The sequence below is a fragment of the Elaeis guineensis genome, chromosome 7 (genome assembly GCF_000442705.2).
Source record: "Elaeis guineensis isolate ETL-2024a chromosome 7, EG11, whole genome shotgun sequence".
NCBI lineage: Eukaryota > Viridiplantae > Streptophyta > Magnoliopsida > Arecales > Arecaceae > Elaeis > Elaeis guineensis.
The window spans coordinates 99013926-99040547 of record NC_025999.2 but is presented as its reverse complement, the minus strand read 5'-3'; the positions used below and the strand labels follow the sequence as shown (position 1 = coordinate 99040547).

The window sequence follows — 26622 nt, the reverse complement described above, 5'->3', positions numbered from 1 at the left end:
TTAACGGCTTCATCACCGGCAAGACGCCATTCCATTCAACGATAACAGTCAAAAGGGAGAGACGGGACAATTAATATTTATTCGAGATTAACCCGAGGGCAGATGCCGTTGATATCTTCACTCCGTTTCCTTCCTCGTCCACTACCCAGCGGGTAGCCTTCCAGGCCGCTGTATGCAAAAAAGAACTGAACATCTAAAAATTCGAGTAAAAGTATCATTTCTTCTTAAAAACTACTCAATATTAGGCAGTGGAACCCGGGGCCAAGACCACTGAAGACTTCCATGTCCGTCTGCGCTTCCTTTGAGCGGCCGAGAGAAGAGAGAGAGGATGTCGGCGCGGCGAAGGGCGTATCTATTCTCCAAGAGTTTCTTGTCTTGCCGCCTGGTCTCTCCGTCGGTGGAGTCCTTCGGAGAGGCGATGGGGCCGGCGCCGGAGGTGGGGGAGGAGGAACCGGCGGCAGAGGACCGGTGGTCGAGGATTCTGCCGGAGTTGTTGGGGGAGATCGTGAGGAGGGTGGAGAATAGTGAGGACCAGTGGCCGCTGCGGAAGAGCGTGGTGTCCTGCGCCTGCGTCTGCCGTCGGTGGAGGGAGATCACCACCGGCGTCATCGGAAGCCCCCGGGATACCGGCAAGATCACATTTCCTTCGTCTCTCAAGCAGGTCGGCATTTTGCTTGATTTGTATTGCTATTGCGTTGTCTCTTATCTTCTCCTCCCTCCCTTTAAACCTTTCTGGAAAGAATTTGGGGATGGATCTGATTCGGTGCCCAATAAATTTGGTTATCCGTGAGATATTTTTGAATTGTTTCTGGGGATTCACTTACCATACGCCGAGCATGTCTTGTCACTCTATTTTTTTATAAGAAATTATTTGTTCGTGGTTGGTTTATTTCATATTGTTAGTTTTCTTGATTTTTTTTAGGTTTCTTTTTTCCTCCGCTGATGTACATAATATGGGAATTTTAAACATGGATTTTTTTATTTTTTGTAAATGGCTTTTTGGATGCAGCCGGGGCCAAGAAACCTTCCGATCCAATGTTTTATCAAAAGGAACAAGAGGAACTCCACGTTCTATCTCTACCTCAGCTTGACCCAGAGTAAGTAATTGTCAACTGAATCTTTCATTTTTTCTTCATCTTGTGCGATAGATGTTAATAGTAGATTGGCCTAATTTGACTGCTACTTGCTTGCCAGTGAGTGGTTCGCAATTCTCCATTGCTAAAGCTTTGACTTTATTTGTTTGAACTTGACTTTGACCTGGCTACATACTTATGGAGTTAGTTGAACATTCAATATCATGGTTCTAAATTGTGATGATGACAGCTATCAGTTTCAATGCTCCAATGGAAGTTCTGAATCGGTCATATTGGACTACTAAATTGCTTGACAAGTTATTGGCGAATGGTTCGAGTAATATCGTGTAGAGATTGCTATCATTTTTGCTGATTGATGTTGCTACTTGCTTGAACCTGAGTAGCTATGAGAATTGTTCACAGGTGAAACTTATATTCAAGAGTGACAATTAATTGTGTGGAGGTTGGTGTATATGATGACTGGAGTAAAAACCTCCAAGTTATGTTAATCCTTTTGACAGTGCTATAAGAAGAATTCCTATGGTTGCATCAGAACCATGAGTCTTCATGATACACCAAAATAGTACTTACCATTTTGATTTCCGGTCATGGCAGTGATGACTGTTTGGATATCTAAGATGTAAAAGCCTTTAACCATGTTCAGCAAGTAAGAAAATATGTAAACATGTTGCTCAGCCTTGTGTTCTTTCTGAACAACCCATACAGAGTTTTTTCCTCAAATAGTTTTTTATCTTTATTAGCTTGGTATTCAAGGGGATAATCCAAGTTGTTTCACATAGTTCTTGTGTTGCTTTTTATTTATTTTTTTAAAGAAGCCAGTTCTACTTGGGCTTATGCAGGTCTAGGATGCAATACCCCATACATGGCTTCTGAAGTGATAACCTGCTTACTATTGTGGGTCTGATTGTCGGAGATCTAGGTTCATCCTTATTACAAGCTATATGCAGTTTAAGATTGTGGACTGTATATTTCTAAGGCACTAAGGAAAAAGGATAAAATTATAAAGGGCAAAGCACTTCCTTTATCCTTTTCACTTTAGAAGCCTTCTGAAGAAAAGCTTTGATTTCTGAGGACAACAGTTTTTTGAGTCGTATTTTATAACATTCTACTGACCCAAATATTGCTCTGTAATATATAGAAATTTCTTTGAACTAGAGCTTGCTATTGTTAGTACTTATTATACATGTTTGATAAAGATATGCTCAATCAGCTACCTCACATAGAATACTCATGGTATATAATGTTGGCCCAACTATTCTGTATAAAATTACTGATTCCACATCTTGCTTGGCCTCTGGAAAGACTAGAATTAATTAAGGTTTCAGAAATAGTTTCAAAACTCTGGTCAATCTAGGGCCTGGGCTAAAGTTAAGAATTTTCATGGCCAACAACTTCAGGGGTTCCAGCATGGGATCATTTAAGTAATGTTGACTGCTTAATAAATCTTTAAACAAAAACAAAAAACAAATTGTAGAAAGTTTACGTATGCATTTATCATTAGTGAAATACATAATCATGTTTGCATTTAAGAAATCCTTACTTTGGAGTTATTTCTAGATAATAAAAAATAATTCTTAACATTAATTTATTACAAATTTACAATAATATGCTCGCCTGCTTCAAGGAATTCACAGAATGTGACAAGATCGAGCATCCTCAAATATTTGCATCTAGTGATTTAGTGATTTAATTGGTGGGCCACCTTTTAATCCTTTTACATTCTTTTCATGGGGCATCCATTTTATTAGATAAAAATTTTATATGGTACTTGATAAGCTAAATTTTTAATTTAGGCATTCAGTAAATAATGCTGTGGTTCGTTTATGGGAATATTATCTTATGTTGAACACCTACTTTATGGATGTTGTGGTTTGATCTAATCAAGTATATTTAGTTCCAATTTTGGTTTTTCCTCTGTTGTGTCTAGTATGATGTTTATTCTTGATAAGGTATGCTTTCTTGTATTTAATGATCTCCATTGTGTATATATGTTGGGACTCTCCAATCTACAAACTTGCCTAGTTGTTTTGTATATCCTTGAGGAATTCTTTGAAGATGACTGACAGCATTGATTCTTGCAGGATTTATGGATAAAGGAAAGTTTCTTTTAGCAGCTCGAAGGTTTAGGCATGGTGCACATGTAGAGTACATCATCTCTCTTGATGCTGATGACCTGTCCCAAGGAAGTAATGCATATGTGGGAAAGTTGAGGTGAGCCTATGATTATTAAGTTGCACTGCCCTTATGCATTTGGAGTATTTGATATCCCATAGAGCATATCTTGTTATAATTCTCTTCTAGTTTTGTTGAAGGGAGCTTAAACTGAAACATATGCTTGCTATTATTGTAAATCGGGATCCATTAATATCATTTAATTTTAAATTTTGTCATCAAGATGAATTTGGATATCAGTCACATGATACTATGTGTATGTATATACATATCTGCTAGCATACATACATGTGATACGTAATGTGTTTGTGTTGTGACATCTGCATTTTATACATGGATGTCGGATCACTCTTTCTAATGCTTTTAAGCACGTAGTTTACGAGCCTACCTCTAGTAATACCTTTTGTGTTACGAAGCAGCAACAAAAGAGAGGTTTCTTGATAATTTGACTGGAACAAGTCAATCGGAATCTTACTTGATCAGATGGTTGGAATGCTTGCGTCCCAGTTGACAATTTGACCAGAATGCTTGGAGTCTAACTCAAAAGCGTTGGCCAATTTTTTAAGTAGGATGATGATCTTTTAATAACAGTTTACCTATATTATGTTTTTTTTCCTTTTTTGCATCATTATCATTTAATGTTTTTTAACATTATTTTGTATTCTCTAATATTTCTATTGCATTTTCTGGATCATTTTGACTATATATTTTGCACTTAATTGTGAAATTAACTCATTTAAGTAAACTTGAATTAAGTTTAGGATATAGGAAATTAACAACCACAAAAAACTCATTTAAGTTGTCAAACCATGCTGATCATTGGGAACGGAGATAGCCAAGTGGATTTTTAGAACTGATAATATGTGTGGTGGTGCAGGAGGGAGGGCATCATTAGTCCCATATTGGTTGTGAGTCAAGAAAGACTCTGGCTTATATTGGAACGGACCATCCATCCCACGTGAGGTACCTTTTGAAGGGCAAAACTATGAGACCATGGGCCACAGCGAATACCTCACGTGCTGAGTCATGAGCTCTGGACTGCAATAGTGACACGCTAAATAGAGGATCAACCCTATGACTATGGCTCTCCTTCTGTCCGTACACAGATTTCTCTTTGATTAGGGGGTTGTGGTAAAAATAAGGAGAGCATCTCCCATCTATACACAGACTCCTCTTTGATTGGGGGACTGTGGTAAAAATGAAGAGGACACCTTCCGTCCATACACAGACTATGATAAAATTAAGAAGGGCACTCTCCGTCGATATAGACTTTTCCTTGATTGGGAGGCTATATTGTGATATAGGAGGGAAAGTATCATTAGTCCCACATTAGTTATGAGTCAAGAGAGACTCTGGCTTATATAGGAAGGGACCATCCATCTCATATGAGGTACCTTTTGAAGGGCAAAACTGTAAAGCCTATGGGTTAGAGCGGACAATACCTCATATGTCAAGCCATGAGCCCTTGGCTACAACATGCTTATTATATTCATTTTTTTCAAAAAAATGACAATTATTATATCAGCTGGTAACTGTTTTTGTCTACATTTAGATCAATGGTTCCTCGTGATTCTAGGTAGCAGTACCAAGGCATATTTATGCCCCCTCCTCTGGGTAAATGCCAAAAACTGAAAAGGTTTTAGATATGTCTACATTTTGCAGTACTTGCATTGAAATTATAACAAAAGATTTGATAAGTTTTGCTGATGAGTAATCTTTTATGGATATGAATGGCAAAGAAATATATACTGAATTGACCTCCAATAGTTAGGAAAGTCTTGTTAGTTATGTATTGTTACGGTCAATCTCCTGTTGCATCTGTCACTGGCGAAGAGTACTTGCAAAACGAAGTCCACACTGATCGAAATTGTGTCCGGCGGAGATCCTTCGATGCTTAAGTCAGTAGGGAGTGGTGAACAGCATATAAATATTTAGAGAGGCAGAGTGTCAGCTCCTAGGAGTCCTTACCAAATGCTGTTCATTTATCTCCTTTTATAAACGAGTAGTTGATAACCATTTGTAATGGTTAGACACGTGGGTTTCACTTATCTCGGCATTATGTGATCGTGGGATGGGTGGTTATACCTCGCCACTGATCATGTTCTGATCATTATGCACTTTTTGCGCTGACGGTTTCTGATTTACCGATTATATGTTGGTAGTCTGAAGAAGTCTGTATGTCGACAATTGAAGAAATCTGAATGACCATCGGTCGGCAACTCTGATATGCCGATGGTCATCGGTCTGAAATCAGTCGAGTCGTCATAGTTGGAGTTTGCCAAGGATGATTGAGGATAGCCGACTGTAAGTCAGCCAACCAATTGATAGTCGCCAGTTCGTACTTATCAGGCCGATTGAAAGTCGAAATCGGAGAGTCGGCTGAATTGTCCCAACAGTTATCCCCCACTCTCAAGTTCAAGATAGTCTGATATGTGGATTGGCACGTGGTTTGACATATTGGACGAAGGAAGTTGTCATGTGTTGTCTCGAGCTCCGATTCGACTACAGAAATTAATGATTTCTTCGAAAAACGAAGGATCTTCGACCGTTTTGTCGTTTCAATAACCGTGAGTTCATCATTGGAGTGTCGCTTCGAGAAGATAGTCTAGCGTCCAGTGAATCCGGACGATTTGATTCTAACTAGTTGATTTCGGCTATATGTTCAGATATCATTGGCTCTGCATTGTTCACGCGGATAGTAGTGAGGTGGCGTGATTTGAAGGTAGGTACGTCGAACCGTCCGATCAACGGTCGGTTGTGATGTAGCCATGTGTCGGAATCTGGAGAGGCTTTGATTTGAACAACCTCATCCGAACCATTAAATGTTCCTATATATAACGTCATTTTCATTTGGATCTTTTGCTTTTGCATTTGTCATTCTTTCCTGTTGCAGAGGGTTTCGTCTCGGGTGCTGAGAGCTTTCGAAGTTCTCTATTCTTCACATCATTTCTTAGTTTCAAGTCAAGTTCTTGTTCCTTCCCCCTAGTTTTTTTTTTCTCTTTTCTTCTAGGTCCTATCATTTTCAATGGCAAGTAGGGGTAAGAAGGCGAAGGCTTCATCTTTTTGAGATAGTCGATTGGAGAATCTGACCGACGATTCTCCTTCAGATCTGGAGACGGAGGTTTCTTCCTTGTCCGGACCCAATGTCGATCGGCTCCGGGAACAGTACCGTATCCTGGAGTAATTTTAGCTCTTTGCTCATAGTCCGGATGGTTGGGTGAACTCTTCTCTTTCGGATCAGATCGCATCTATGTAGAGGACCTTCGGGTCGGTCTTCAATTTTTAATTTCGGAGTTCGTCCGAAATCTTCTCGATTATTACCATATTTGCTCTGTTCAGCTAGCTCCGAACTTCATTCGGCTGATTATCAGTTTTACTTTGTTGTATCATCTCATCCCGACCAACCCTCGTCCTTCTCTTTTTCGAGCTTTTTTTTGTCCTTCGTCCTCACTCAAAAGTCAAGGGTTGGTGGTTTTTCAACTCGAGGAAGGGTCTGTCCTTCATTTTCGATCTTTCATCATTCATTCATAGATGGAAGAATCAATTTTTTTGGTTTCTTCTTCATCTCTTTGGGGCTTTCCTTCATCCTGGGACGATCCGAGAATCGGCCCTAATGAGCATAGTCGGGTCAACATCATCGATCGGAAAGATTTTTTTCGACTTAAAGATATGAAAGTCCCAGCGCAGCGAGAGCCGATGACAGAGCAAGCTCTTTATGATGCCAGACTTAGTTCGATAACTTCTTTAAGTATAGCATAATCGATCGTTTTGTTTTTCATTTGCTTCTGAACTCTGTACTAAACTTCTGTCTTTTGATTGCAGCTATGCGGTCGACAGCATAAGTTTCAACTGTCGACATTCATCTACATGCTGCTAGAAAGAGAGTAGCGATCGACGCAGGATCATCCCGAACGACGAAGAAGAGTCGGGCTGATTCTGGGTTGGTACCGACGAGAGAGTCCGACATCTGTTGGTGATAGCTCCCAGCACTGAGCCGGTTATAGCATTGTCAGCTCCGACAATGCTTCCTTCTACTGAAATGTCGTCGACTAGAGTTGAGACGGTGAGGGATGAAGATGCCGCACCAGAACCATCAGTGGCTCCATCGACGAGGGTTTTGGCCGAATCTACAATCACGGCCTAACCAGAGCTATCTGCTGCCGCGCAGGCCATTCCTCAAGTGACGCGATCTTAGACGCAGTCAAGCACCGACTGCATGGCGGTTTCGAGCGAACGACCACCGACTGGAGAGCGGAGAAAGGTGCCGGTTACTTCGACCGACAATGGATCGTCGGCGGGTCTCCCCACCCTTTTTGATATTTGGATCTCCGTCGGTGAGTCGGCCTTGGCCAATCTGTCATTGGCCAAACGACTCATCGAGGCTGCTCTTCTCCCGACTGACAGGGAGAACAGAAAAGATCGGACTGTGTCCGAGATGTTTTCTTCTTTCTATCCGACGATTTTTGGGATAAGTTGATGATACTTCCTTTCTTCTCTTTTTTTCTTTTTTTTTGATCTAACTTGACTTATCCTTTCTTTTTAGCTGGCACACAATATATATGCTCTGGAGAGCGGATATCGAAAATTCATCGAGCTTCATCGAGTGTGGATGGATAAGGTCGCGGTCACCAACATCAAGAAAGCTGCTGCCGTCAAACAACTTCAAGCGGTAGCTGAACGGAAGAAGGTGCTTCAGGAAGAGATCTTTTGCATGACGGTCGAACTGCAGTCCTCCAGAGTCGAATTAGGGTTGGCTCAACAGAATATCACGTCCCTGGAGTTTCGGATCAAGAGCAAGAAGCATTCAATCAATCAGCTCTGGAGAGAAAGGGACAGATGTATAGAAGAACTCGAGGCGGAGTACGAAAGGCATCGGACCACCAAGGAGAGGTTGGCACTTGTCGATGTAAAGTCAGCCTCTGCCAAGGAAGAAGCTGAATGGACGAAAGGTGCTTTGAATTTGGCCATCGAGAATTTCAAAGAATCACAAGAATATAAAGATGAAATTTTCGAGGATGGATTCGCTTCCTACTGTGTCGGATACGAAGATGGCAGAGATGCAGTCGAAAAATTATATCCGAATTTAGATTTGAACAGCATCGTCTCTCCTAGATTAGGAGAACAGGCTACTGAGGAGACCACCGCATCGAATGAAAGAAATGCATCGATTGCACCAGAATCTGCTCCAACTATCGAAGTTGTACCGGAGCAAGGTGAAGAAGAAGCTGACTGGTGATCGGTGTTATATCTTTATCTTCTTTTTTTTTTGTAATCGAACAAGAGTCCAATAATCGAATCTTGGATCTAATTTTGTAATCTTTTCTTCAATGAATGAAAAAAAAATTTTAGGTATGGAATCCTTTTTTAAACTTGTATTGTCAATGTTGTTGAATAACGGTCGGATTACCGATTATTCATTGATGAATTGAATGTCGGCCAATAATCATAGTAGAGTTTGTCTGCTAATTGGGTGTCAACCGGCTTAGCTTGTAGACTTAGTATTTGATATACGGTGACAAGCCGAATATCCTTCGACTGATCGTAATCAAGTCGGTATATTTCCTACTCGATCGAAGTCAAGTCGGCATAATATTCTGCTTAGCTAAAGTTAAATCGGCATGAGTAGTCATTCGATTTAAGTCGGTTTTTACAATGAAAAATTGAGATATAGTCAGTATAAGCTGATCGATTGTTTGTCGATATTGTCGTTCGACTTAAGTTAGTTTTTACAGCAGAAAATCTAGATACAATCGGTAAAAATTGATCGATTATTTATCAGTCTGATGTCATTTTGTAGATAACTTGTAGATGATTGAAGATTTCAAGATTCTAAATCCCAATGTTTCATTCCGAATATATCGTACATGTGAATATTTTTATTGATAGTAAATTTTCAAATTATCGACATTCCAAATCTGAAGAATAGTCATTCCATCGAGAGTTTCTAGCCGATATGCATCCAGACGAAGTGTCTCGGTTATCTTGTAAGATCCGTCCCAATTTGGAGATAATTTTTTTTTGGTCCAGATGTTTTGAAACTTCTACTTTTCTTAGGACCAGATCTCCTGAACGAAAGACTTTTGGCTTGACTTTTGCATTGTAATATTGGGCTATTCTCTGTCGATATATTGCCATCCGAACTTAAGCTTGCTGTCGGACTTTCGGAAATAAGTCTAGGTCGACTCTTCGATATTCAAAATTGCTTGGCTCATTATATTATTTAACTCTTACTGATGGCAATCCAATCTCAAGTGGAATTATCGCTTCAGTTCCACAAGTCAAGTTAGATGTCGATTCTTTCTGTCGGTATACGAGTTGTTCGATATGCTCATAAGATCGGATATAATTCTTCCATCCAAAGACTTTTAGCTTCATTCAGTCTGGTTTTGAGATCATATAGAATTGTTCGGTTTGTTACCTCTACTTCATCGTTGGACCGTGGATGACCGATTGAGGATTGTGGATGACCGACTGAGATGAGTTTGTGCGTAATATAAAATTTCGTACAAAACTCTTTGAAATTCTGATTGTCGAATTATCGATCATTATCGGTAATGATGGTATTTGGTAGATCGAATATACATATGATTGATTTCTGAATGAAGTTTTTTATCTTACTTTCAGTGATTTATGTCAAAGGTTCGAAGTAATCAATGGCAACTACTATAAATTTTTTCTGATCAGATATCGGAGGAAAGGGTCCAAGTATGTCAATTCTCCATTGTGCGAAGGGCTATGGTACAATGATCGATGTTAGCTGGCTGGCTGGTGATGTTGTATGTTAGTATATTTCTGATATGGTTCATATCTTCGAACAAGTTCAACTGCATCTTTCTTCATGGTGGGCCAATAATATCTTTGTTCTGAGACTTTATAAACCAATGATTTGCCTCTCAAGTGATTTTCACAAATTCCTTCATGAACTTTTCGGAATGCATAGTCGGCATCCGTTGATCTTAAATACTTCGATAAGGGAAGAGAGAATAATCTTTTATATAGTTATCCATTCATTAAAATATATTGAGGCTATCCATCGTAGCCGTTTGATTTTTGAAGGATCTACAGGTAGAGCTCCATCAGTTAAATACTGGATAATCGGATCTATCCAGCTCGGCTCGTCATTGATTTGTAGCACTTCTTCGACTTTATCAATTTTCGGTTGTTCAAGACATTCGATGAACGTCCGACTAAGCGAGCTGAATGAAGTGGTTGCGAGTCAGAAAAGTGCATCAGCTCGAGCATTCTCTACCCTTGGAACGTGAGAGATCTTGAAATATTTTAGAGTTAATGTAAGATCTTTCACTTTCTGAAGGTACTTCATCATAATGGGGTTTCAGATTTCAAACTCATCCTTAACTTGTCCAGTAATCAATTATGAGTCGGTAAAGACCTTCAAGTTGTCAATGTGAAGTTCTTTGGCAATCTTTAAGCCGGCTAAAAGGACTTCATATTCGGCTTGGTTATTTGAGGTTTTAAAATTAAATTGAAGGGTATATTTGGTTATGATTCCTTTGGAGTTGGTGAGGATGAGACCGGCTCCACTGCTTTGTGTGTTGGATGTTTCATCAATATGTAGCACCTACATTGATGTTAAGTCGGTCTCAGGAATTTCAATTTGCTTCGATTTGTTGTCGAGTTCATCCTTAGGATTATCGTCGGATACGGTGCACTTGACGACAAAGTCGGTAAAAATTTGTACCTTCATTGACGGTCGTGGGCGATATTGAATATCAAATTCGCTGAGTTTTATTGTCCATTTCGCCATTCGATCTGAAGTATCTGATCGGTACAGAATTACCTTCAATGGCTGATCTGTCAAGATAATTATTGGATGTGTCTGAAAGTACAGACGAAGTCATTGTGATGATATGATCAGAGCGTATATCATCTTTTTCGTTTTTGAATATCTTATTTCAGCATTATGAAGCACCTTGGTGGTGTAATAAATCGGTCGTTGAATTCGATTTTCATCCTTCTGGATGAGTACCGAACTAACTGCCTCTGTTGAAGTCGCTAGATAAAGATACAAAGTTTCTTCAATCTTCGATTTTGTAAGTAATGGTGGAGACGTCAAATATTTTTTTAGATCCTCGAAGGATTGTCGGCACTCATCTGACCATGAAAAGTCTTTTGCTTGTCATAAGATCTTGAAGAATAGTAGATATCTTTTATCGATTTTGAAATGAATCGACTGAGTGCGGCGATCCTTCTATTGAGTTGTTGTATCTCTTTCTTGGAGCTTGGATGCTTTATATTGATGATTGCTTTTATTTTTTCGAGATTAGCTTCAATTTCTTATTGTGACATGATAAATTTGAGAAATTTTTCGACGGTTATCCCAAATGCGTACTTAGTCAGATTTAATTTCATCTGATGTCGTCGAAGTGTGTCGAAGGCTTCTTTCAAATTTCGAATATGATCAAAAGTTTGAGAGCTTTTCATCAGTATATCGTCAACATAGACTTTCATGTTACGTGCAATTTATGGTTTGAACAATTTGTTGACTAGCCATTGATAAGTAGTTTCGGCATTCTTTAAACCGAATGGCATTATCTTATAACAGTAGATGCCTTTGTCGGTTACGAAGGTAGTGTGTTTCTCATCTTCGGGTGTCATCTGAATCTGATTGTAGCTCGCGAAGGCATCCATAAAGCTCAAAAGATGATGTCCGGAAGTCACATCAACTAGTTGGTCAATCTTTAGTTAGGAGAAATTATCCTTCGGACAAGCTTCATTTAAATTTGTGTAGTCGATGCAGATTCTTCATTTTTCATTGATTTATCTCACCATTACTACATTGGCGAGCCAATCGGGATAATTAGCTTCTTTGATGAAGCCAGCCGTGAGGAGCTTGTCGACTTTTTCATCGATAACTTTCTGTCTTTTAGGAGCAAAAGATTTTTTCTTCTGTCTCACCTGCCTAACTTTAAGATCAATGTTTAGTCAGTGAATTATTATTTCTGGAGGAATTTCTGGCATATCATTGCCGACCAAGCAAAAACGTTGGCATTTGCTCTTAGTAGATTCACTAGTTGTTGTCGCTCCGGATCAAATAATTGCGATCCAATTTGGACCATCTTCTCAGGATTATTCTCTCTTAACGGGATAGAAATCAATTGCTCGACTGGTTCACCTCTTTTTTTATTCTCTTTGGTCCAATTTATCGACGGACAAAGAGTCTTCAGATTGATTATTCTTTGTAGAGATCATGAAGCATCGTCGAGCAAGTTGATCTCCATGCATTTCTCCGACTCCATTTTTTATTGAAAATCGGATCAATAAATGATATGTTGATACTATCTCTCTTAAGGTATTGAGTCTCGATCGTCCGAGTATGGCATTATAAGCTGAGAGAACTCGGACGACTGTAAATATCAGGAGAATGGTACTATGTTATGGATCTATTTTTGCGGTTAGTGGAAGAGTAATTTTTTCTCCCATGATAACTGTATCTCTGGTAAAACTGACTAATGACATTGAGACTCTGAGTCGATCAGTCGGTAGTCGCATTTGGAAGAAAATCAAGTAAAAGAGAACATCAGTAGAGCTTCCATTATTGACTAATTTTTTTTTTTACATCATAGTTTGCTATTGTCGCCAAGACGATGACAGTATCATCATGGAGAGTTTGTATTCTCCGAACATCATCTTCCGAAAAAGAGATTACATTATCACATTGTCATTTCTTTACCGACTCTTTTTCGAAAGTTGCCCCCCAATCCTTCGGTCGCCCAGAGATCATGTTTATCACTCCCACCGTTGGCCGATTATTGATCGTTTTCTCAGCTTGTGGTTGGGGCTGTTGGTCGGTGGGAGGTTGAGTCGGACGATATCATCAAAATTTTCTAAGATAGCCACATCGGATCAGGATCTCTATTTCGTCCCTGAGTTGAATACATTGTTTGGTATCGTGATCGTGATCACGATGAAACTGATAATACTTTTTGTTGCGACTCCTCGATGGCACTTTCATTGGCGAGGGATGTCGAAGATACTCCTCTCCTTCGATCTCTATTAAGAATTACGTATGAAAAAGCAGAAAGAGGAATATAAGAGTCACACCTGCTGTCATAGTTGTTCGGCCTTGGACTTCATCGATGGGGTGAAGCTCCCTTATTGATCATTGACCAACTTGGCTCGGTCGGAGCTCTACTTTTCTTTTGTTTCTTTTTCGGACCTTTTCCTTCTGTTTGATGTTGGTGAGAAGTGTCTTCATCCGCACGAATATATTTGTATGCACGCTCCAAGAGTTCAGCATAGATTCGAGGGAGAGTCTTATCCAGAGAGTAGGTGAATCTGGATCCCCTCAGACCTCTCTTTATGGCCGAGATTGTCATATCTTTGTTGAGGTTCCTGATTTCAAGTGTGATCGTGTTAAAATGAGCCACAAAATCTCTCAATGTCTCTGTCTCACCTTGTTTGATGGAAAAAAGACTGTCCAATGTTCGTGGTACCTTTCGGTTAGTACTAAAATGAGCGATGAACAAATGCTCGAGCTACTCGAAAGAGATTATGCTCTCCGATTGAAGCTCAAAATATCAGGCTCGAGCAGCTTTCCGAATGGTTGCCGGGATGCCAATGCATAGGAGGGCGTCGATCGCCTCCTAGATCATTATGAGAGCCTTATAACTCTCCAAATAATCAATTAGGTCGGTGGAGCTGTCATATGGCTCTATTTGCGGTATCTTGAACCGAGACGGGATCAGTTCGTCCAAAATACGTTGAAAGAGAGGTTGGGCATTGTGAAAGTTGAGGTCGTTGAAAGACTTCCAACCTTCCACCTAGAGTCGGACGAGTTGGCGATCGATCTCCTTAAATTTACGCTTGTAGTCATTGAGCCGCCGTTGCTGAGAAAATTCGGAGGTAGAATCCCCTGAAGAATTTGAGGATGGAGAGGGAGAAGGTGCACGCGGTCTTTTTTCCTTCTTGATGCTATGTACATGAGAAGGAGAAAGAGATCACCGCGAAGGATGAGCAGCATGATGAGGATGTCGAAAATATGGTTGCTCGATTCGATGAGAACGTCAAGACGGTCGTCGTTCTGGAGATGAAGAGGGTGAGTGCTGTAGAGAACGGCGGTTGTGCCTGGACGGCACTGAATGAGCCACCGGCTCCTTCGCTAGTGGTTATTGCTGTTGCTGTGTCTGTTGTTGTCGGAGGCTATGCACCGCCTCCATCAACACCTTCATTTGCTGTATTAGAGCAGCAATTTGTGCGTCCGTAGTGATTATAAGATGCGAAGAACTGAGCTTTGTCAATTGAGGTGGAGGGAGATCTTTCCGGCGGGAAAATTGCCTCACGGATCCTGTAGAATTATTTTGAGTTCTGATTTTCGCAATGATTGCTCGTATGACCCTCCTACCTAGCGTGCCCATCTGTTGCGGCCAATCTCTTGTTGCGCCTGTCACCAACGAAGAGCACATGCAAAATGAAGTCCACATTGATCGGAATTGTGTCCGCGAAGATCCTCCGATGCTAAGTCAATGGAGAGTGATGAACAGCAGATAAATATTTAGAGAAGCAGAGTTTCAGTTCTCAAGAGTCCTTACCAAATGCTGTTCATTTACCTTTTTTTATAGACGAGTAGTTGGTAAAAGTTTGTAACGATTAGACATGTGGGTCCCGTTTAACTCGACATTATGTGATCGTGGGATGGATGGTTATACCCCATCACTGATCATGTTTTGACCATTATCCACTTTTTGCATTGGCGATTTATGATTTGCCGACTATATATCGGTAGTCTGAAGATGTCGACTGTATGTCGACAATTGAGGAAGTCCGAATAACCATCGATCGGTAACTCTGATATGTCGATGGTCATCGATATGAAATCAGTCGAGTCGTCATAATTGAAGTTTGTCAAAGATGGTTGAAGATAGCCGACTGTAAGTCGGCCAATCGATTGATAGTCGACAGTTCGTGTTTATCAGGCTGATTGAAAATTGGAATCGGGAGTCAGCTGAATCATCCCATCATGTATTAACAGTTCTTAGACACCATCTGGAGGGACTATATTGAATATCTCCATGTGTTGAATATTTGCAAGAGTACATTTTTCATCGGACAAAAAACATGAAGACTCCAAAACCTTCATTAATACCTCTTATAAAATATTTGTCTTTATTGGGCTTCTGTTGTAACTTTATTTTCCTACGAGGAATTCCTCCTTGTCTTTGCTCGATGCTCATAAATTATTGACCACAGCATGGCTTTTCAAAAGTATCCACAGCATGGCACCTGTGGTATGCACCACCATGGTCATTAGTAAAGAACATGTTCATTGTCTTTTAAGATCAAGGTGTGCACCGAACATTACCTAGTGTAAAATGCATGCCTAGAAAAAGCACCTTTCTTGATTTAAACAGAACTCTATTTGTTGCAGATCTGACTTTTTGGGCACCAAGTTTACCATCTATGACAGTCGGCCACCATTCAATGGTGCAAAGGTATCTAGCAGCCGAGCAAGCCGCCGTTTCACCAGCAAGCAAATCAGCCCACAAGTTCCAGCTGGTAACTTTGAAATTGGTCAAGTATCTTACAAGTTCAACCTTCTCAAATCAAGAGGACCAAGAAGAATGATGTGCACACTCCAGTGCCCTTCAGCACCAGAAAATATGGAGGATGAACCTGATCCTGAGGAGATGTTGAAGGAACAAAGGCAGGCTGGTTCAGTGGTTCTAAAGAATAAAGCCCCACGGTGGCATGAGCACTTGCAGTGCTGGTGCCTGAACTTCCATGGGCGTGTTACAGTTGCCTCAGTGAAGAACTTTCAACTGGTGGCAGCTGCAGATCCCAGCCCACCTGGAGAAGTGGGAGATGAGGAGACCGTGTTGCTTCAATTTGGGAAAGTCGGAGATGACATGTTCACCATGGATTACCGGCAGCCACTTTCAGCTTTCCAGGCATTTGCCATCTGCCTCACTAGCTTTGGCATGAAATTTGCCTGTGAATAGGAGCATTGCAGGTTTATTCTACCGTGCAATGCTGAATGGCAGGGACCATGATGTTCCAGGGATCATTTACTTTAACATTCCTTGCAGTGAAACCCCTAAATTCTGTTGAGAAGGTGGTATTGTAGCTATATAGATGTTTATTTGCAGGACGATTTTAGATTCCTCGTGATATGGTTGAAAGCATAATTCTGTTTTCAGTGGTGTATGAGTGCCTCAAAGTAGCAGTGGACTGATTTTGTTCCCTTGTTTGCCTACCATTCCGTAACACTACCGCAACAAACAAAATGAGAGAAAAAAAGTGTTTAGGGTTTTTTTTTTTTTTAGAGTGGAAAAATTTTTGGTTGTTTATGCAAGAAACATGTCTCAAGATACAAAAATTTGAGATGCAGCGAAGCGTTGGGGTCACACCATTCTTCAAATGTTACAATGTTACGGTTTGGAGACAGTCCAGGCCGGGCAGAAAGGACTGGTACTAAGATAATGATAAATAGTTCTTTTGATTCTAAATTTTATTCGTTCTTTTGCCCTCATATAAGATTACCATTACCGAGCAGATTGCCTGGTAAAAGTAGCGAATCCAGCGCTGCATCCACCCGCCTGACAATCATTATCTAGTAGAATTCCATACAGTGACCAACCTGCCTGCACGATATGCAGGAAGGAGTAACGTAACATAACCCTAGACGGGTTCTCAGAAAAAGACACAGCACCAGATCTTCCATCGATTGTGATAGATAGTTTGCACCAGTCCCAACGAAAGAGCGTGGACGTGGATTGGCGCAGACAGGGGCTCCCAGAGATATGGGAGGACATACAGACTTAACACAGACCAAACGACCAGAACAGTCTGAAATCAACCTCCGTGATTACAAGAACCTATCAGCAGATCTCCATCCATTGTGATCAACAGTTCGCACCAGTCACAGCGAGGGTGGATTGGCGAAGAGAGGAGCTCCTTGAAATATATTGGAAATGCAGACTTAACATAGAGCAAACGACCACGACAGTCTCAAGTCTACCTCCATGATTACAGGAACCCAACATAGAAGATACATATTCCTGGATAATGTTCTCTGATGTTTGGTTTGCATTAATCTGAACTGAAGAACTCGATCCATACCACATTAGTAAATCAAACCTAGCGCTCTGAATTCCCTCAGTTATTTGGCTAGTACCAGTTGGCAATTGTTGCATTACTTTTTACCTCGCAGTTTCGCTCCAAGAACCCTTTCCAGTTTGATTATGATCTGTTGATTAGGAATAGCCTTCCCTGATTCATACTCTTGAATCACTTGAGGCTTCTCATTGATCAGCTGACACAAGATGGTGAATTCGTGAATACTGTAGCTCACAGTAAAAATTAATAAGAGATGATACAAAAACAAGAATAATACCTGTGCAAGCTGAGCTTGGGTCAATTTCTTGTCCATTCGAGCTTTCATGATATTCTTCTTCAGTTCTGATGGTACTCGTTCATCTAATTACAATTTGCATTAATGTAAGCAAACCAATTTCACATCCATATTAGACAACAAAATTCATGATGTCAAGTGCTACCATATGTTTGCAGCTGCACAAGGACATTTTGCATAAACATTTAACATCATAATAAAACAAACCCCAAGGAAAATGGTAATGCTGAAGCTTCTCTGATTCAACAAAACCCAAAGGATAACAAGAATTTGGTGACATTTAGTACAAAAATTACATAGTGTGGCACTAATGGGTTAGTCTAGTCTAGGTATTATAAGACGAATGATGGAACCAAGATAGGTTAGCAGGTTCTGCGATGGGCAAGAAAGAAATGGATATTCAATGGTTATATGAAGAAATTGAAAACTTTCAACAAAAAAAAAAAAAAAAATCTGCGGCCAGAGCCATATCAAGCTAAGAAGTCAAATATTCAGTTTACAATTATGTATAAATACTATGCACAGGTTAGGTCATTTTGTTTGTCCCTTTTGTTTATTTTGAAACAGAAAGAGCAACATATTTTCACTTCTTGGTGTCCTGCCAAGGAAAAGAAGGGAAAATTATGGCCCCTGGTACTACTTATGTGCATTCTATTTGATTTCTTGGTATATGTTTGATGACTTTTAGATAGAAAAAGGAACAACCAAAAAGAAAAAAAAAAGAAACCGCAAAGGTTGAGAGGACGTGATACCCTTGCATTTGAAAAGTTTCAAATCATCAACACATCGTTAAGTATAGACAAGCTTTTTTATAAGAACAAAAAGGATACAGTTTATTGAATATCAAACTCATAACAAGTTGTCAATACTCACGAGAAAGAGTCTCTGTTTCTTCATCAAGCTTCCTTGTATTCAGCGATGTGCTGCTAGATGCAGCTCTATTGATACCAGCAGTGGCTACAAAAATTAAAAAAAGAAACAAGTGAAAACAGAACCCTCAAATTCTCTGTACAAATAAGACAATTGACTGATAATATAGTGAAAGCACAAACACAAACCAGGATGGAACTATTGTAATTTTGAAATTTACATGACTGACAAAATGTGACTATGACAGATGCGACAAAAGTCACAAAACTACATCATATTTCATATATCAACCAGTTATTAAATACTTTACAGCAGCATATTTCTCTATGTTTGCAAATAACACAGTCACAGCTCACAGACCCAGCAGGCTTAGGTTTCTGTGCAGCCTGACACTCAGACTGTGAAGCAAGCATCTTATACTCCAAAAGGTTAGCAAGATTCTCAGACAGAAAAAAAAGGATAAAGCATTATCATTTCTTCATAAATAATCAAAAGAATGATATCAGGTTGACATCTGATGGCAAAATCTGGTTCATTCTTTTCCAAGAGTCTTCTTTCAGAGATGTTCTCCATTCTCCATAATATCTTGGAAGGATCGTCGCTTTGCTAGTCAAATGTCAACCCTAAAGCTCGTTCCTCTGTCCAGTTATTATATATATATATATATATATATATATATATATATATATATATATATATATATATATATAGATTCTATGCAGTTTTTTAAGTATAGTCTGCAGCATACCTATCTAGATTTTAGTCATGCATATATGCAAATTTACAAAGTTCACTTAGACTAAAGAGATACATGCATAATGCCTAACAATGCAGTGCATTTTCAACTAATTTGCAGCATATCTCTTTAGATTCTATGTAACTTTAGCTCACACTGTCAACAGTCATATGACAAGATTAGTAAAATGACCAATTTTTTATCATCATTATCATCTCTCTACCCATCCCTCCCTCCCTTTCTCCCTTCTTGATTTTTCAAGAATTAGTAAAATGACCGATTTTCATCATTATGATCTCTCTCCTACCTATCCCTCCCTCCCTTTCTCTGATTGTGGTGTAGGCATGTTACTCATGGAGATGAACCGATTCTCGAATTTTGTATCACAAATTTATTTATTTATATTTCTTTAATTATTTTTAACTTCAAATCTTTCTATCCTTAATTTAGTCTAAATCAGTTCCTGACCACACAAAAGATCTTTTTTTTTTTTTAATATAATTGACAAGATTCCTACATTCAAGCCCTAACTGACAAATTCAAATCCATTAAATCATAGGACATCCAAGTTAACCTCAATCCCCGATGGTCCTTCTTTCCTCTTATCATACCCAAAAATATCGATCATATACAAGCCAAACTACAAAATTACGTTAAATTCTAGATAGTTGCATCTAAAAATCTGCACCCAGGCAATAATATGTGCGGGCGGGCCTCCCTTCCTTTCTTCCGTTTAAAACAAAAGGTAGATTCATAGTTTGAATCATTCAATGAAATCAACACAATCTCAAAGCTCTTCACTAATTAGTTTAGGTAAATTACTTGTATTCCAACCATCGACCAATAAACAGTTAAGAGGCCTTTCAACAATACCTTGCGTATTGTTGGGTATAAAATAATCCCAGCCGAAGTTCGTAAAAAGCCGACCCTTCCAGGGCTCTTCCAGCTTCCAATCTTGTGTGGCATCTTTTCGAACTCCCCCGACCGTCCGAGCTTCCATAATACCATTCGGACTTCTCCGATAATGAGCTCCTCCATTCATCTACCGGGCTGCTCCAAGCACTTTCCGAGCTTCACTATCAGCTGATTTTCTACAGTGATCGACTATTCTCCGAATCTCTTCCAGACTTCTTCCGGCCACGATGACTTTACTCCGAACTTCTTCCGGACTTCGTCAATGTCCGAGCTTCTCCAACAGCAGGATTTCTACAGTAACCAGATTCCATCCAAGTTTCTACGACGGTCGACCGCCTTCCGAATTTCATCCGAGCTCCTACAAGAGTCGGATCCCAGCCGAACTTCTACAGTGGATGGATCACAGACGAACTTCTACAACGGGACAGGCTCCACCAACCGGGTCTCTACTCCGAGCTTCTACAATAAGAAATCTCCATCCGAGCTTCCACGACAATTGATATTCGGCCAAGCTTCTACAATAAGCGAACTTCATCCAGACTCCTACGAGAGTTGGACTCCGTCCGAACTTCTACAACAGAATTGAATCCCGAACTCCTCCAATGTTCGACCTTCAACAGTATCCTCAAGACTCCTCCAGCGGACGAACCTCCACAACGCCATCCGAACCCCACTATCGGTCGACCCTCTGCCGGATTCCTCATGAAATCGGATCTCTCCGACGGACAGTCCTCAGACGAGCTTCTACATCAGGCAAACTTCAGACGGACTCCTCTAGCAATCGGACTCTTATCGGATTTCTCCAACAGAAAGTCTCCGTCTGAGCTTCTACAGCAGATGACTTCCGCCTGCAGCATCAGCACCCAAGGCACCCGACAACAGTGGATTCGTCAGCAACCTCGAAAACATCCGAGCTTCTCTTAGATTACAGAGACAGAGAGCTATTCCGCTCCGTCAGACGCCCCAGCCGAGCTTCAGCCGTCCGGCCCGAACTCTCTGGCAAGTTGCAACAATGGCCACTACCCTACTCCACTCTCTGTAACAGATTCCACGCGGCCCCACTACTCTCTGGCAAGTCGCGACAACAGACACCACTCCACTCTCCATAACAAACTCCACGTGGCCCTGAACGGCCCCCTGACGCCACTACTCTTCGTAACAAACTCCGCATGGCTCCAAACGGCTCACTACCAGGCGGTTACAGACGTCGCTGTCAATCAGTTACGCTCTCCATCTATAAAAAGGAGACCCCCAAATATGTTCTTCCCTAAGCTCAAAACTCTATCTCGAAACTCTGCTAAAATTCCATTTGAGTGCTCCATTTCTGTTGAGGCAGAGTACTGACTTAAGCGTCGGAGGGTCTTGCCGGAGCACCCCCAACTCCGGTTTAGACTTCTCTTGCAGGTCCCAGCGGCGGATGCGATCTCCTCGACTCCAGCTTCTCCGACGTCGGCGGAATTCTGCACCAACAGAATTGACGCTAGAGGAAGGATCCCTGTGTCTTTGCAGTACCCTTCTTCTTAAAGGAATACTCAGTGGGATTGTCTTCGATCATTTTCTTCGACATTTTCTCCTTCTTCTCCTGCCAAATCTCCACCTGATGCCTCCCCGAAAGGCATCCACCAGGCGATCCACGGCCTTCGCGGCCAGATCTCAGCGAGACCTGCAAGCTCTGGCCTCGTTTCCAGTTTTCCAGGCTCCTCCTCCAACAATGGCAATTGGTATGGAGCAGTTCGACTTGCTGGTTCAGCAGGTTAGGAGCCTCACCGAAGCAGTGCAGGCCATGCAGCAGCAGCCGCAACAGCCGCAGGCATCAGTGCGGCTGGAAAGAGCATCGTCGGAGTTCCAGAATCTGGCGACCGGACGGGCTACTTGGGCCAGTCGCCCTGTCTTCTCCGGAAAGGGGAAGCAGAAGGCGGAGAGCCCTCCGTCTGATCACGATTCCACCCTCGGAGGGTCCCTACCTCCGTTCTACCAGAAGACCCTCGAGACTCGCAGTCGAGAGGACCTCCTGGATCAAAGATTCCAGGAGATAAACCGACGGATCGAAGAGCTCCGTCATGCTCTCACTGCTTACGGTGAGGACATATGTACTGACCCTCCTTTCTCTCAAATGATTATGCAGAAATCAATCCCGCCGAACTTCAAGAGCTACGACGGGACCTCGGATTCGGTGGACCACCTGGAGGCCTTCCAAACAATGATGCTGCTCCATGGCGCGTCAGACACCATCCTGTGCTGAGCTTTCCCATCCACCTTGAAGGGAGCAGCAAGAAATTGGTACTCGGCACTGAAGCCGGATACCATCTTCTCCTTTGATCAGATGAGCCACCAGTTTGTGGCTCATTTCGTTAGCAGCCGGCATCTCCGAAGAGATTCGGAGTCCCTCATCAACATCAAGCAAAAAGAGGGAGAATCCATCCGAACTTACGCCAACCGTTTTAACGCAGCCGCATTGGAGATCCGGAATCTGGACCAATCAGTTGCAATGGCCGTCTTTAAGAGCGGTCTTCAAAAGAATGATCTTCTATTCTCCCTGAAAAAGAAGTATCCCAGGGACTTCGCTGATTTGCTGGCTCGAGCCGAAGGATATGCCTGAGCAGAGGAAGCCTTCAAGATGAAAGACGAGGAGGTCGCGAAGGAGCACCAGACGGGTGACTCCAGCAAGCCCGCAGCTGAAAAAGAGACGAGTGAAGCTCGACCATGTTCTCGAACTCCCCCCGGACACAAACGTGTCCGAACTCCCCCCCGAGCTCGTAGGCAGAGGAGCCCGGATCGCAGGGTTCGACGAAGCTCTCCCTTAGGAAGATTCCACAGCTACGCCCCCTCAATGCTCCAAAAGCTCAAGTGCTGATGGAGGTCAGGGAGCAGCTGCGAAGGCCGGAAAGGATGCGCACACACCCCGAGAAGCGCAATCCTAACAAGTTATGCCTCTATCATCGTGACCACGGCCACGACACGGAGGAGTGTATTCAGCTCCGGAATGAGATCGAGCTCATTAAATGAGGTCGGCTCGACAGATTCATTCGACGCCGGCCTGAAGGTAGGGAAGATCGACCGAGGGCCCTACCACAATCGGAGCCGCCAAAGAGGGAGGAACAGCCTGAAGATCGGCCTCCAATCGGGATCATCAACACCATCTCTGGAGGACCCCGACGGGGAGCAGACCTTCCTCGACTATGGGATTCGAAAAATCTACGAATATATTATCAATAACTTTGTCTTAAATAAAAGTTTCTTTCATATTCGCATATCTTTTCTTTTGGCATGAGCTTGTAACGACAGGAAGTAGCTCCTTCAGACAATCGAAATTAAGCATGTCAGGAACAGGAGGAAAATCTCGTCCTGACACGAACGAAGGCCCGGTTATTTAGAGACCAGATGAGGGAGAGGCCCTTGCAACGGCCCTTACATGCCCCCACAACCATGTTAGGAACAAGAGGAGAACCTCGTCCTAACATGAGCAAAGTCGAAAGTCCAGTTATTTAGAGACCGGATGGGGGGAGGCCCTTGCAACGGTCCTTATGTGCTCCCACAGCCATGTTCGGAACAGGAGAACCTCGTCCTAACATGAGCAAAGTCGAAAGCCCGATTATTTAGAGATCGGATGGGGGGAGAGGCCCTTGCAACGGCTCTTATGTGCCCCCACAGCCATGTTAGGAACGGGAGGAGAACCTCGTCCTAACATGAGCAAAGTCGAAGGTCCGGTTATTTAGAGACCGGATGGGGGGAGAGGTCCTTGCAACGGCCCTTATATGCCCCCACAGCCATGTTAGGAATAGGAGAAGAACCTCGTCCTAACATGAGCAAAGTCGAAGGTCCGATTATTTAGAGACCGGATGGGGGGAGAGGCCCTTGCAACGGCTCTTATGCGCCCCCACAGCCCTGTTAGGAACAGGAGGTGAACCTCGTCCTAACATGAGCAAAGTCGAAGGCCCGATTATTTAGAGACCGGATGAGGAGAGAGGCCCTTGCAACGGCCCTTATGTGCCCCCGCAGTCCAAACATGAGCTGAAATTGACTATGTCAGGAACAGGAGGAGAACCTTGTCCTAACACAAATGAAGACCTGATCGGTCAAGACCGGATGAGGGAGGAAGTCTCTTCAACGGCTCCTCTACACCCCTACAACCCCGTTAAGAGAAGAGAAAAAACCCTCACTCGAACACAAAAAAAAAGAGGAAAGAGAAAAGGGAAAAGCGATGAGCTACGTCGGTGATAAGGAAAAAACAAACTACATCAAAGACACAAGGAATCTCGTCTCAACGAGGAAGGAGATCCTTGTCAAAAACCCTCAGTCTCTAAAAGGGAACCCGACACTGGCAGGAGAAAATCGACTTCTTCAAGGTAACGAGAAGTTCGGACCCCAAGCTCGAGCACCGGGAGGAAGCGTCAAACTCGAGTGGCCTCGAAAAGATCTTCGGTCATAAACAAAAAATGGCAAATTAACACGGCGACGATCAGGAGCCTTCAAACAACGTCAACATCGAACAAGACAAAAGACGAAAGAAGTTCGGTAAACAACAACTCAAAACAAGAATAGACAAGGTAATGAAAAAATTCTTTTTCATTTCATCAGTAAAGTGTGCATTACAAAGCCTTTGAAGGCCAAAAAAGAAAAACGACAAGAAAAGAAAAGAATGCATGGAAGAACAAAAGATAAAAGAAGCTCTAAGGAAGCTCGGCTTCTTCCGACTTCGAGCTCTCGGTTCTAGTCATTGTCAGGGATTACTTTAAGTTTTCGACTTCTTCTTTCAGTTTCTTCTTTCTTAAAAGCATCTCCTGGTACATCTGGTGGAACCGCCGACTTTCATCCTCCGACTCCCGAAGCCTCTTCCTCAAAATCTCAGACTCCGCCTCAGCATCCTTGATCGCCTGTTGCTCGTAGGCCAGCTGAATCTTCAGCCGCTGCAGTTCGGCCTTCTTCTGCCTAAGGGCCACGAACAGTTCTTCCATGGTTCCCCTCAAGGAGCGGAGCTCATCGGAGCCTTGTGCAGAGATGGCCTGGACTCTCTCAGACAATTGCCTCTGAAGGCGGGCAACTTCTTCGATCGCCATCTTGAGCTTCCTTCGGTAGTCGTCTATTTGCCCGCACCAGCCGACTCGGTAGGCATTGTAGTTCGCCTCGGCATCCTGCAGCTGCTTCTGAAGGTCGAAGAATTTCTTCGACCAGTCTCGATCATGGTCGGCCTAAGTTGCGAGCCAGGACGAGCTCCCTTTCAACTGACCGATCTTCTCCCGTGCAGCCGCCAGCTCGACTTCAAGGGAGCTGATCTTGGAAGCCTGAGTCCAAGATCGATCGCTGGCACGTTTTTGGAGTTTCTCAAGCTCCGTCACGAAGTCAGCCTTCCTCCGGGTGTAGTCCATGAAACCCTTTTTGTGGAGGTCCCGAAAGCGAGTAGCCTCTGCAGTGACTTCCAAATGGCTCTTCCTCAACCGGTGAAATTCGTCATCCAGCTTCTTTGATTTCTTCGTCAAGTGACGAACTTTTCTTCTGAGATCCCGGATCATCGACTTCAGAGGAATCCCCTGTGATAGGGGAAGAATTTCGACAGGACATTGTCGTTGGAAGACAAGAGCGCCACAACACAAATTAGTGTCAAAAGAACAAAAGAGAAGAAAAAGAAGGCAGAGTAAGACAAAGGAGCTCTCTGTAAAGGAGAATCTGATTTCATTGATTAAATAGTTCTTAAGTACAACAGAACGAGGAAAAATTGCAAAAAAAAAAAAAAGAATATAAAATTAAAGGTTTCAGACCTCTGAGGCAGAAGTGGGGGAGCTCAGCGCCCCCGGAAGGTCGGCCGCGGCAGTCGAGGAAGTCTCGGCAAGAGGAAGACCGACAGCAGCTTCAGAAGGCCCGGCTTCGTCATCGGACGCCTCATCCAGGAAGCCGAGGTCCAGCTTGGAAAACTTTCCGACCACCTTCTCTTGGCAAAGTTCAAAGCCCTTGTTGAAGGCGGCCTGGCCGAACTCGACCTTCAGATCCCTCATCTCGGAGGAGGTTTTGAACTCCTCCACTGCCCAGACCATTGCCTCCGAGACCAAGGTCGGGATCTGCGCCTTCAACTTGGAGACCTCGGCCTCTGCTTTCTCTCTCCTCCTCCAAGGTGGCCCTCAAGTCTGCCAAGGTCTGCCCCTCCTTCTGCAGCGCCTCTTGGAGACTCACGACTTCGCAATCTTCTCCTTGAGGCGGGCGGCCTCGGCCAGGCGACCTTCCTCCGCCTGGACGGCCTCCTTCCTAGCATTGTTCATCGCCTCAATGTTGGCGATAAGCTGGTGTCCAATCTGCAAGAGCAGCCAGGGAGTCAATATAAAAGCCAAGGAATAAGTAAAGTAAAGAGGCGAGAAGGAATAAATTGACCTATCTCGAGAAAGGACCCTAGAGAGTCCCAGACCCGCTGCTCAGGATCGGCATGAACGATCCTGAGGAAGACCTCGGGCAGGATGCACCCGTCGACCAATCTCTTT

The 26622-nt window shown here is 42.6% G+C and overlaps 3 protein-coding genes across 3 annotated transcripts in view; 1 reads left to right on the top strand and 2 right to left on the bottom strand.

The window, feature by feature from the left end:
- Nucleotides 1-249: 249 nt before the first annotated feature.
- On the top strand, nt 250-16419 carry LOC105048121 (tubby-like F-box protein 1). The gene is made up of 4 exons (XM_010927325.4): nt 250-661; nt 1010-1097; nt 3176-3305; nt 15652-16419. Exons 1-4 carry the CDS (start codon nt 329-331, stop codon nt 16220-16222), a joined length of 1122 nt encoding a protein of 373 aa, XP_010925627.1. The 5' UTR covers nt 250-328; the 3' UTR covers nt 16223-16419.
- Nucleotides 16420-17158: 739 nt separating this feature from the next.
- LOC105048122 (multiprotein-bridging factor 1b) overlaps nt 17159-26622 on the bottom strand; it is a 15098-nt gene continuing 5634 nt past the window's right edge. Inside the window, exons 2-4 of the mRNA XM_010927326.3 lie at nt 18508-18591; nt 17617-17699; nt 17159-17535 (exon numbers count right to left, since the gene is read on the bottom strand). Coding sequence (XP_010925628.1) covers nt 17416-17535; nt 17617-17699; nt 18508-18591 — 287 coding nt within the window. The 3' untranslated portion in view covers nt 17159-17415. The remainder of the gene's footprint in view (nt 17536-17616; nt 17700-18507; nt 18592-26622) is intronic.
- On the bottom strand, nt 18508-26615 carry LOC140859078 (uncharacterized). The gene is made up of 2 exons (XM_073260447.1): nt 25912-26615; nt 18508-25683 (listed from the first exon to the last, which is right to left on the bottom strand). The coding sequence occupies exons 1-2, from the start codon at nt 26182-26184 to the stop codon at nt 25345-25347; spliced, it is 612 nt and encodes a 203-aa protein (XP_073116548.1). The 5' UTR covers nt 26185-26615; the 3' UTR covers nt 18508-25344.

Bases quoted from the DNA above. Each gene is read 5' to 3' on its own strand.
- LOC105048121 (XM_010927325.4), top strand. From the start codon at position 329: ATGTCGGCGCGGCGAAGGGCGTATCTATTCTCCAAGAGTTTCTTGTCT. The intron at 662-1,009 runs GTCGGCATTTTG...TTTTGGATGCAG, and splicing joins TTCCTTCGTCTCTCAAGCAG to CCGGGGCCAAGAAACCTTCC. The intron at 3,306-15,651 runs GTGAGCCTATGA...TATTTGTTGCAG, and splicing joins GCATATGTGGGAAAGTTGAG to ATCTGACTTTTTGGGCACCA.
- LOC140859078 (XM_073260447.1), bottom strand. From the start codon at position 26,184: ATGGTCTGGGCAGTGGAGGAGTTCAAAACCTCCTCCGAGATGAGGGAT. The intron at 25,684-25,911 runs GTCTGAAACCTT...CCCCTATCACAG, and splicing joins CCCCCACTTCTGCCTCAGAG to GGGATTCCTCTGAAGTCGAT.